The sequence below is a fragment of the Castor canadensis genome, chromosome 8 (genome assembly GCF_047511655.1).
Source record: "Castor canadensis chromosome 8, mCasCan1.hap1v2, whole genome shotgun sequence".
Classification (NCBI taxonomy): Eukaryota; Metazoa; Chordata; class Mammalia; order Rodentia; family Castoridae; genus Castor; species Castor canadensis.
In genome coordinates, this window is record NC_133393.1 from 147100743 (window position 1) to 147112898 (window position 12156).

At 50.6% G+C, this 12156-nt stretch overlaps 1 protein-coding gene and 1 pseudogene across 1 annotated transcript in view; one reads left to right on the plus strand and one right to left on the minus strand.

The window, feature by feature from the left end:
* The first annotated feature begins 264 nt into the window (after nucleotides 1-264).
* LOC109689565 (large ribosomal subunit protein eL43-like) lies at nucleotides 265-550 on the plus strand (annotated as a pseudogene).
* Nucleotides 551-4498: 3948 nt separating this feature from the next.
* Nucleotides 4499-12156, minus strand: part of Myh9 (myosin heavy chain 9) — an 88704-nt gene continuing 81046 nt past the window's right edge. The window contains exons 33-41 of the mRNA XM_020168471.2: nucleotides 11923-12135; nucleotides 11023-11184; nucleotides 9873-10001; nucleotides 8745-8833; nucleotides 8538-8661; nucleotides 8015-8223; nucleotides 7340-7448; nucleotides 7074-7246; nucleotides 4499-5936 (exon numbers count right to left, since the gene is read on the minus strand). Coding sequence (XP_020024060.2) covers nucleotides 5819-5936; nucleotides 7074-7246; nucleotides 7340-7448; nucleotides 8015-8223; nucleotides 8538-8661; nucleotides 8745-8833; nucleotides 9873-10001; nucleotides 11023-11184; nucleotides 11923-12135 — 1326 coding nt within the window. The 3' untranslated portion in view covers nucleotides 4499-5818. The remainder of the gene's footprint in view (nucleotides 5937-7073; nucleotides 7247-7339; nucleotides 7449-8014; nucleotides 8224-8537; nucleotides 8662-8744; nucleotides 8834-9872; nucleotides 10002-11022; nucleotides 11185-11922; nucleotides 12136-12156) is intronic.

Consider the following 12156-nt stretch of genomic DNA (forward strand, 5'->3'; position numbering starts at 1 on the left):
CTTACCTGGACTGGCTTTGAACTGTGATCCTCCTGATCTCTGCTTCCTGAGTAGCTGGGATTATAGACATGAGCCACCAGTGCCTGGCCGGCCACCTTTTGTGTGTGTGTGTGTGTGTGTGTGTGTGTGTTTGGTACTGGGGTTAGAACTCTAGGCCTCATGCTTGCTAAGTAGGTGCTCTACCACTTGAGCCATTCCACCAGCAATAATATTTTTAAAAGTTGAGATATAGCCTTCTCTGGCTCGAGCCTAGGTCACAGCCACATGGCCAAATGCACCAAAAATGTTAGGATCATGGGTAAATACAGAAACCAGCATGGTACCTCGCTCTGGAAAGTGATGAAGCACACAAATCAGCGAGCATATCAAGTATACTTGCTCCTTTTGTGGCAAAACCAAGATGAAGAGATGGATTGTGGGAGTCTGGCACTGTGGTTCCTGCATGAAAACAGTGGCTGGTGGTGCCTGGACCTACAACACCACTTCTGTGGTCACAGCCAAGTCTGCCATCCGAAGACCAAAGGAATTGAAAGAGCAGTAAAAGTTCTACCATTTGAGACATCTCTAGCCTACAATAAAATGAGTTAATGTATATTTTTAAAAGGTTGAGATATATATAACATCAAATTTGCTTTAAAGTAATTTTTAGTATAGTCGCTGTGTTGCACAAACATCATCACTACCTAACTCCAGCATACTTCAGTCACCCCCAAAAGAAACCCCGAATCTCTTAGCAGTCACAGCAGGCAGTCCCAATTCCTCCTCCCCATGCCCTGGCCCCACGGCTTCTTTGCTCTCATGTCATGAAGCAGTGAGAGCATTTCTATATGGGCAGGAGATGGGATGGGACGTGGTCCTTGGATGCCGGTATAGAGGGGCTGGCCTGGGCTAGTCTAGGCACTGAGCTTTGAATACCTGAAGTGGGAACTCATTCATAGGCCATGGTAGAGGGCTCCATGGTGGAGGGATCCATGGTGGAGGGGCAGGGTTTAGGGAGAAGTCAATGTCAAAGTCTTCTAAGCAGTGATCAACCCAAAGGGGCTGGGCAGAAAGGCAGACTTCAGAAAGAGTAATGTCACTGGGTTCAAGTCAGTGGGTCTAGGGGGCCAAAAAGTTCTTGGTCTTTTCAGAGAGGATGAACACAGAGGAGACCGAAGCAGGAACAGGTTTATTAATACAGAACAAAGCAAAAGCATACCCTCCAGTGAGAGCATGGGCAGCTCAGGAAGGAACCCTTTCATTGGTCTGCAGACAAGGGGGTAGTCAGTCCTGGAAAAATGGGTTAATGTGTTAACTTCCAGAGACTGGGTTATGTGTCACCAACTCCTCCCATATGTTGGGTGTGGAAGTTATTGGCCTGGCTGCTCAGTCTGGAGCTGTCATTTCCTACAGGGTATTGGGACTATTGGAAGACTCTGCAAGACATACAGCAAGACTCTGCTGTATGTCACAAGTCATTCTTTTAATATCAGCTGTCTAGGGTGTGATTCTTTATCAATGTCCAAGCCATCATTCTCAGCCATCACATTTCATAACTCCCTGCCCAACTCCTTTATCATTCCCCTCTCAAGGAGTAAGGACCTTTACAATCTTACAAGGGAGGGGAAAATTGTAGATCTTGTTTCTAGGAACTACTTCCTGCTGAACAGGAACATTGGCCCTACCTTTGGATCCATCGTTTCTCCTTGTTGTCTCTTTGGGGTGATGGCTGAGACTGTGGTGGTGGCCACCTGCTTTAGTGCGCCTGGCTGTTGATGACATTCATCATGTGATTTTGACTGAAAGCCCTGGCATATGTCCTTTGTAAGGGAAACTCTGGAAGCCCACCATGTGGATGTGTGAGTTGTCACTGTGGTCACCCCACCCATTGTAAGAAAAGTTTCCCTGAATGTGGCTGGCAGTGGGGATCGGTCTTTTGGGGATTGATCCCCATCCCCTCTCCTTTAGATATACTCATGTATCCTCTAGATGCTTTTCTAAATCAAGGTCCAGAGCCATCATCCATGCCAGATGGCAGGATTATGTGGGTAACCTTGGGAGGGTGCTTGAAGGTCCATTGCTTGTCCTTTCCAGGTGAGTGTCAACTGTTCCTGGGACTCATTGACTAAAAGGATACTAAAGAAAGCATTAGCATATCCAAAAAGGGAAGATGCCATTTAGCACAACAGTGTCAGTGGCTTTTGCCCTGGCATCTATGACTATTTTTTAGCCACAGGTTTTAGTCCTGCCTACAGTACCAAACATGGGCCCCCTCCCATGGGACAGGCCTAACATCGAATCACAATGTGGTTGGTTGCTTCCATAATAGTAGGGCCACTATTGCACCCTGGGCACATCCTGCAGGGCATGCTAGTAGTGAAACACATGGGGCCTGTGTGTTGGGGCAGGACCATTGGTGACAACTGTCCCCTGGAAGCCTACACAATGCCCTCCAGAACTATGAATGCTAGCCAGGAGGGAGGAAGCTTCTGGTTCCAATCCTAGCTTGATGTCTCCATTTCCTGTAAGCAGAGTATGTGGTGTCTTTAGCAATAGGGACTTCATGCAACCAACTGCTGTGGCCATGGCCTGTATGGCGTGGGGACCTCAGGGTCAACAACTCCAGGGAGGTAGCCCACCCCTGGCATATTTGTTTTACAATCTTATGGCTTTTGGAAGCACTCCTTTTAACCCATGTAGGGTGTCTCTATTTAAATTCTTTACCTAGGGTTTTAGGAATACATGCCATGATTTTTGTAGCCAATTGTGTGTACATGTTGTACTGGGATTTGAGCTCAGGGCTACATGCTTACTAGGCAGTCACTCTACCATTTGGGCCATGCTCCCCCAGCCCTTTTTGCTCTTGTCATTTTTCAGATACGGTCTCCACATCTTAAGAATTTACCTTGAGGTGGGGGGTGGGGAGATGAAAATTTGGGGACAATTCTAAGATGGAACCTAGGGCCTTGTGCATGCTAGGCAAGTGCTCTACCACTAAGCCACACTCCAACCTTATCAATCTCTTCTAGTCACCAATCCAGAAAAGTCATGGCATCATTGGCATGGTGTTGGAGGGGGGTGTGGAAGAATACAAAATATTGCCTGGTTACTATTCAAAATTTATTCTTCAAAAATTACAGAACAAGAGTGGTCTTTTGTGTTCACCTTTACACTGCAGATTTTAAAACTTCAATAGGAAACCAAGACCTTATCTGCCCAACAATCCCGCTACAGGGAACAGCACTCACTGGCCAGACCCTGCCCCCTCCCCTGCCTCTAAATGCCCACAGCTGGCACATGGAGGAAAGCTGTTGTGACATCTGGACAGATGTGACTTCCATCATCCCATACCTCCTTTTATCCTTCAGTGTCTCTTTGAGCATTTCACCAAAGGCTTTGATCACTCCAAGAGGACCACAACCAGAGAACAAAGAAATTTTTGACTTTCATGTTCAATGCCATAGCCAGGCTGTGAGATTTGGAATTATTTGGAAAAATAACTAAGCACACATAGGGAGGAGGAAGTTTCTAATGCCACTAATTAAAGACCAATGGAAAAGCTGGCAATTCAGTGGACAACAGTAGGAGGGGGAGCTTAGGCTGGGCCCAGGATGGACAGTGTGACTAGAGGCAACAGTGCTGTGTTTGGGTAACACAGCACTGAGTGTGCTCCCCAAGGGTTCGTGTTGTAAGTCTAGTCCTCAGTGTGGGAGGTGGTGGAACCTTTAAGAGGTGGGGCCTAGTGGGAAGTCAAAAGAATGGTTCCTCCCTGTGCTCTGGCTTCCTGTGGCTCCATGGGACCTCTCTCTCACATGGCACATTTGCCATGAGGTGATGCAGTAGAGGGCTCCCTCACCAGAACCCACACTATGCTGTTTGGATTTTTAGCATCCAAAACTATAAACTAAACAAATTTCTTTATAACTTACCCAGCCTCAAATATTTCATTAAAGTAACAGAAAACAGACTACTACAGTGAAAGAAAGATGCCCCAGAGCCAGGAGACACTGGTAGGCGGCAGCGGCATTAATAGCACAAGGAAGGATGGAGATGGAGGGACAAGGTACGTGGATTAGCAGCCCGAGCTTTCAGTCATGGACACACACACCCCAGCTCCCGCATGGAGGATGAGTCAGGCAACCCTGAGGACTGCCTTCACGGGCAAAGATGGTCCAGTAGGGAAATCCAAGAAATCAAGTTCGCTTCACCTGAGGAAGGCCCAAGGGGCAGAGGACAGGAATGCTGGCAAAACACAAATGAGGCCTCTTAAATCTGTGGGTCTGGGACAGCCTACCCCCAACCCAAACCAGCTCCGCACTCCAGTTACTGCCTTCCTCCCAGACAAAAGAAAGAAGACTCCACTTGGAGAGACAGCACTCCCAAATGACCACTCGGGCTCATGGCTACCAGCCCCTTTGCCAGCATTGAGCTGCAAGCCCCTAAGAGCTGCTAAGCAGAATTAGGCAGAAGTCTCTCGGGACACACAGCACAGCCCTGTAGATGGACACACAGACACAGCTCATAGCACATGGTACTCTTTATTGTGACGCTCAGTGGAAACACCTGTAAACCAGCTTACTGTAGTGGTGACAGCTGCAACCCATGCTAAGGCACTTTTATTATAGAAAAGGGGATGGGGAGTTCCATTCACTCCTGTGACAGCAACTGGAACCTGAATTCAGAGCTTTTTAGGCGCATGTAGCTTTTATATAGCTTCATGATTCATTGAGTTTGTTTCTGTTTAAAAAAATGCCTTCTTGCTATAAGTAAGTCTAAATGCAGCATATACAAAACAGTTAGGAGTAGAAATTCAGCAACCAGTGTGGACCAGTGTAGGACAAGCCACTTTTCTAAACACGGTTCCAAAGGAAAGGCAGTGATAAAGACTCAGAACTGCATCATTTATTACAAGAAAAGGGAATAAGAAGAAAACATTTTTTTCTTTCAAAAATATCTGTGCAGGCAGCAGATTTTAAAGTATACTGAGTCACCAGTGCAGATCAGCTGCCCCTGGCCCCAGGCCTAGAGGAGGCACAAGATCGCAAGGAGGGCCACCAGCCCTCTGATGCTCTGGCTGCCAGACTTGGGACAAGTCCCTTAACCATTAAATACGTTTGGTCCCCGAGAGTGTTGGGAGAAGCAACCGGAAGACTGCTGGCCTTCCCAGCATGGCCCCAACGGCCTCACTGTAGTAGGGCAGGGTGGGGCAGGCTGCCCTCGGCAAGCAGGGGAGGAGGCATTGCACTTGAGATATTTTAGAATCAGGAAGGGGCAATGGTGCTGCCCAGAGAGGGTGGGAGGAATTCCCTGTTCACCCAGTGTTCTGTGCCCTGCACAGAGATGGAGCCCTGAACCTGCTCCTTCCAGACCACGCAGAGTCCAGGGGAGTGGGGGGCAGTGGGGCATAGGTGTGAGGTCACCGTGTGTGATTGCCAACAGCAGAGGAGGGAGGAGGAGGGAAGAGCTGGTGGCAGATGTGGGGGAAGGTGACGACACTTCTGGGGGTTTGGGCTATCAAAACTCCTTCAGTCTGAAGAAAAATAGATTTATAGAAAAGTCTCATGCCCACCCCAGTGGCCGCCCTTCTTGCCCCACCACCTGTTTTAGGCAAGATGGGCGAGCCCCTGCTGGTCACTCTTTCCCCGGGCCTGGACCCGGCCTGGACTCTTTGGTATCACTTCTCAGAGGGTAGGAGGGGAGCTGGAGGGGCTGCACAGGGAAGCCAATGCCCTCAACAAGGCGTGGGGGAGGTGGGGAGATCATGGTCACAGCAGTTGTGAGGCAGAGGTGCTGTGGGGGCTAGGAAGGGAGGTGGAGTTGTCTGTCCATCCATCTTAGCCTATTCGGCAGGCTTGGCCTCAGCCCCATCTGCTTTGCCATCCACCTCCTCGTCGGAGCAGTCACCAGTGCCCTTTCGGGCCATTCGTCGTGGCACAACAAACGGCAAGTCCCCACGCCTGTGAACAGAGGCAGAGGGTCAGCAGGGCCCAGCTGAGAGGCAGAGAAGTCCAGTGCGTATTTCTAGGTGATCTTCACATGGAAACCAGGTTGGTTTCTTTTTGACTGCCCTCACCAGAGAGAAGAAATGCTGGGTCTCAAGAGCCCTGGCTCTGGACAGACAGGAGGACTCAGGAAGAAAGTGATCACAGTGATCTGCAACAGGTACAAATCAGCCAGCCATCTTAATATGGAACATGAGCGTAAGACACAAGTCAGGAAAACCGGATGAATGAAAGGAGGGGGTTGGGGGAAGTGGTTTGGTGGAGACAGCTTGCCTAGCACCCTCAAGGGGCTGGGTTCCATTCTCAGCACCGTAAAACAAGAAAACCAGGTGGATCCAAGAGATACAGGAACGACTGTTTACCCAGGGCACAAACATGGGCACCTTCTTCTGATCATGTAAGACTTATATGAAATGCTGTGACAAAGCCTGGTCTTATGGCTTTAAAAAAAAAAAAAAAAAAAGATCCTGGCAAGGAGGGAAGAGATGGGGGCAAGGAGGGAAGAGATGGGAACCAGGAGAAGACCCTCAGCCACAACCACTTGCTGCTTTGTTTGGGGTTGTTTGTTTTGTTTTTGGAGATAGAATCCCCCTGTGTAGGCCATGCTGGCCTCAAACTTGAGATCCTTCTGCCCCTACTTTCAGAGTGCTGGAATTACAGCCATGTACCACCACGCCAGCTCACTTCATATTCTTGAATGCTAATCTTCCAAGGTTCACGTGTTGAACAGTGACACTGACATTTACTCTACAGGTGCTTCGTAGGTGCCTAAGACATGTAGGGATTCAGGCCAGGTGGCCAACAGCAACTTCTAATTTAAAAATTCCAGCATGGTAATGTCCTCATCAAGATGGCTGACTTTTAAACCAGGTTAGGGTCTATTTGCCAGTAGTTTTTGGTGTGTTCGTGAGGCTGGGCTAAGACCCAAGAGACAAGGAGACCTGTGAAGAGCACAGATCACTCTGTGATGGGCACCTTCTGGGTTTGTCTCTAAGCCCCTTCACCTTGCCATCACTGATTGAGAAACGTGCCTCTCAGAACAAACCAACTTTGGAAAGGAGGAGGAATGTGGGAAGAAGGGTTAGGGCTTACCTCAGCTTGTTCTTCAGGGAGCTAACCTCGCGGTTCATGGCATCCGCAGTCTCCGTGGCATCCTCCAACTCACGCTGCAGCTTCCGGCGTGAGGCATTGGCCCGCTGAGCCTCCTCCTCAGCCTCCTCCAGCTGCCGCTTAAGTTGCTTCAGCCGGGTGGATGCCTTGTCAGCCTATAGACATGCATAGCCAGGGGCCCTGGTTAGCTGATTAGGAGCTCTGGGCATGCAGGCCACCTGGTCCCATGGCTCTGCTTGCACACAAACCTGGTCCTTGTACTGCTCCGCGTTCCTCCGCTCATCATCCACCTGCAGCAACACATCCTTCAGCTTCTTCTCCGCCCGGCGCACCTGCTTGCAGGCTGCCTGGCGCTCCCTGGATGGGACAGAAATGGCAGCTCAGAAGGGACACTGTCCATGAGGCAGTACAACCAATAAACCAGCTGAACCACCCACTTCCTGGACCTCACTGATATTTACCCCCAGAGAGACTTTGAGGCTAAGGTGCCTTTCTTTCCTGGACACATACCAGGTCTTGGTCTCAGGCTGAGTACTGTGATTACCCCAATTACAGATGAGAAAACTGGGTTCAGTGAAGAAGCAACACACCTCAAAGAGCACATATGTAGCCAGGAAATTGAGGCTTGGGGCCCAGTGTGACCCCCACTATCTCTGGCTCAGCCCATGGATGGCTGCCCAGGTGGGCAGGACCCCCCCTCCCCCGCCACCTCTCTCTACTCAGGAATAGCTACTGGCAAAACCCCAGCTTTAAATGTGGGCCATAGGCTCCTATTCAAACCCCATAAGCCCCCAGGACGGCAAGATGGCCTCTGGGACCCAGAAACAAGAGCTGGTTCCAACCTAGCCCCTAGTTATTCCCAGGGGCAGACAGAAAGGACACCATTGTGTGCCTGCCCGCTTGGGCAGGGTAGGAATACGAACTTGGTCTCGTTGTCCAGTTGTTCCTCCAGCTGTGCAATCTTGGCCTCGAGGGCGGTAATGGAGGCCTTATACTTGGACTTGACAGTGCCCTCCATCTCCTGAAGCTTGACCTTGAGCTCCTTATTCTGGCGCTCCAGCTGCTGTCGTGCGTTCTCATTCTTCTGGGCATGACTGCGTTCCAGGTTCAGGTCGGTGTTGATCTGGTCGATCTGAAGGAAAGAGGACTGGTGATCCTTACGAAGTCTGACCCCAGATGCAGGGCACTAATGGAATGGGTGAAGGAAGATGGTAGCAGGATTCCATCGGGCCCTGGGTTCCAAGATCTCAGCTCTCCTGGGAAGGGAGCTACTCATGAAGAGGGTCCAGAAACTTCCTGACACGCAACAAAGAAACCAGGGGGAGCCCCTTCCAGGTACCAGGGCATTCTCCCAGAAGTAGTCAGAGAGCAGTGGGAACAGTGGGCACTTGGCCTGGGCCTCTGCCAGCAGCTGTCTGCTTCCCCATGGGAAGCTCAGGCCCCTACCTGCAGGTTGGCCTTCTTCAGTCGGTCATTGAGCAGCTCCGTGTTGCCCTGTTCTTCCTCTAGCTCCTCTTCCAGCTGGGCGATGCGGGCCTCCAGTCGCCGCTTCTCCTCCACAGCCAGAGCTCTGCGGAGGGTGGGAGAAGTGAGACCTGTGGGGTAGGGCGGGGGACACCATCCCAGCCTCCTTCACCTCCTTCCTTGGCTCACCCTTTGCCACTGCTGTTGGCGATCTCATCGGCCAGCTCATCCCGCTCCTGCTGGGCCTGGCGCTTAGCACGCTCAGCAGCCGCCAGTTCCTGCCATGAGAATTTGAATGTGACCCACCTGGGACATGCCAGCCTTCATTCCCAGCACTCCACATACAATCTTCCGGAGCCCCTGGCACTCTCCTCTCCTCTTCCACAAAGTCCTTTCCCATGAGTCCCTCTAGCTCACAGGGCTGACTCCTCCCTCTGAGGTCATAGCTTAAGCACAGTGTTTTACAAAATCCCTATGTCTAAGTGTTGGGAATCAAGTCAGGCGCCAGGGATATAAATAAGAAACAGCTTGGCCTAACAGAGGAGACCACATGGGCAAATCCTCAGCACTTGTCCTCAGTGTTACAACAGACCAGAGTCCAGGCAGAGTCCAAGGCTCTGTGCAGAGTCCCACATGTGACAGTGGGAGGAGGGGAAGGTTCATCCCAGGCAGGAGAGCAGAGGGTATGCGCAGGCTTGGGTCTGACTATGAGCACATCAGGAGACAGTAATGTCATGCTGTAGGACACCCTTTCACAAAGAACACTATATGTAACCCACAGGGCAGCCAAGGGAACACTCAGGCCCCTCTTTGCCAGGCACTATCCACAGCAGGAGGGAGTGATCAGCCAAAAGCCTCAGTTCATGCAAGGGACCAGCACCCAAATGATCCCAATTTCAAAAAGTTGAAATTGTTGAATTTCAACAATTCAAGGTAGAGGCATTTGGGGCTGTATCTTATCACCCAGGGGTGTCTCTCCCCCTCCCCGCCCCTTCCCTCTTACTTACACACACACACACACACACACACCACACACACACACCACACCACACACACACACACCACACCACACACACACCACACACACCACACCACACCACACCACACCACACCACACCACGGAGCCTGGCTACACAATCAAGTCCTAGAGAGAACCCTTTTGTAAAACAAGAACATCCCCAATCCCCAACTCACTCTTGGAGTTTGCTCAGTTTCCGGCCCTCCCCATCCCACTGACTAGCTGGCAAGTGAAGGCCAGGACTGCCATCTGCTGGCCAGAACACAGAGACCCCATGTGCCCTGCAGAGGCCGGCCCACCTCCTGCAGCTGGATCATCTCGGCCTCCATGCTCTTCAGCTTCTTCTCGCTCTCCTTGGCCTGTGCCAGGATCTCCTCTCGGGAGGCACGCGTGTCCTCTAGCTCGCGCATGCAGTCCTTCATCTGGGCCTGGGTAGGGAGGACAGCTTGGTATCACCACCCTCCTTCTGCCTGCTCAGGCCCAATACTCCTTACAGAGGCCACCTCACCAGTAAGGACCCACTTTTAGCCTGACACCATATTTAATTAACCAACTTAACTAAAAGGGCAGAAGAGTAACTACAGACAAAACACCTCTGCACCCCATGTCATTTTCACACGTTGCCTGTTAAGATTTAAAGCATGCTTTTAAAGTGGTACTTGCTGGGTACATATAAGCCAAGCTATGCTCCCTTTCTTACTTTCTGTTGACTAGAGTCTGGTGCCTACACACCACCCAATGCACACCTGAGACTTGAAGTCAGCACCCATGCTAGCTCAGTTAAAAGGCAAGAAATACGCTTCCTTCTGTCATTCTCCTACTGTTACAACTCAAAGTATTTATCAAATAGAATTTTTTTCTTCTAAATCTCACATTTATCTGGGACTCTGGGATTCAGGGTGTGACTCTACTCTCACACAGCTACACAGCACCAGTTAAAAATGTCATTAGCAATCACAGGGTCTATCCTCCACAATCTTGCTCACAATTATTTTAAATTTATTCTTGTTGTTGGCACACAGGGCATAACAGACCATGTGAGCTGTAAACTCTTGAACCACTGATGAGGTAAAAATTTCCTAAGTATGTGCCCCACACTCTGGGCTGCTTCTGAGAAACATCAGCTCAGAGCTTCCATTGCAGCACTGGATCAGTCCCTGACTTCTGAAAGTCTGCACTAACTGACCTCCTTCCCTGACTCTTCTGCACATCTAGGTTCTTTGTCTCATGTACTCAGAGTCACTGACCTCACTGCAAGTTTGCTTTGGCACTACTGTTCTTTCTCTTCTGTGGGTCTCTAAGCCTCCACCTGTATGATGGGCTAGGAACCCCTTTCACTTTGCTCAGAGACGGGAGGCTACAATTCACAGCCTTTAGCAGCTGTCCATCTGTGTCCAGCATGGGGATGAGTCCCAGCATCAAGCTCTTACTGGCTCAGTCTTGCCTCACCTGCAGCTTCCGCAGCTGTTTAATGGCTTCTTCCCGGTTCTTGTTGGCCGTGTCTATGTGTGCCTCTAGATCCTTCAGGTCCATCTCCAGCTTCTTCCGAGCAGCCACGGCAATGGAGCGTTGCTTCCTCTCGTCCTCCAGCTCTGCCTCCATCTCCCGCACCTAGGGAACAGTGACAGCTCAGGAGGCTTCTATGCGTGGAGCTCACTCCAGCCCTACACCCAAGCCAGCCCTGTGGGATCGATAGGGTCAATGAGGATTACTGAGCATCAAAACTCAGTGAGCCAGGCGCCAGTGGCTCATGCCTAGAATCCCAGCTACTCAGGAGGCAGAGATCAGGAGGATCATGGTTTGAAGCCAGCCAGGGCAAATAGTTTCTTGAGACCCCATCTTGAAAAAACCCATCACAAAAAAGGGATAGTGGAGTGGCTCAAGGTGAAGGCCCTGAGTTCAACCCCCAGTACCACAAAAACTAATAATAATAATAATAATAATAATAATAATAACTCAAAGTCAGGTGCTGGGGGCTCATCCTGTAATCCTAGCTACTCAGGAGACAGACAGAGATCAGGAGGATTGCAGTTCGAAGCCATCCCAGGCAAATAGTTCACAAGACCCTATTTCGAAAACACCCTTCATAAAAAAGGGCTGGGTAGAGTGGCTCAAGTTGAAGACCCCAAATTCAAACCCCAGTACCGGAGGCGGCGGCGGGGGGGGGGGGGACCAAAAGAAAAACAAAACTCAAAGTGAACCACTGAGCCCTAGGTCAGAGGACTGGCAGTTGAGGTCATGGAAAGGGGTCCAGGAATCTACATGACCCAGGTGGAGCAAGGAAAGGAAGGAGGCCTACTAGAGAAATCAAAGCAGTCCCTGGCACTTTTGCCTGAAGGCCATACGCACCTGTCTGACTAGCTGCTTCTTCTTTTCTTCACTCTGCTCATCGCGGCCCTGCAGGTCCCGCTCAAACTGGGCCTTCATGGCCTGCAGGTTCACTTCCAACCTCAGCTTGGCATCCTCAGTAGCCTGCAGCTCATCCTCCAGCTCCTCGAGTTGGGTCTTCATCTCCTCCACCTGCTGCTCCAGAGCCCGCTTGGACTTCTCCAGCTCGTGGACCTGTACCAGAGAGTCCAGTCA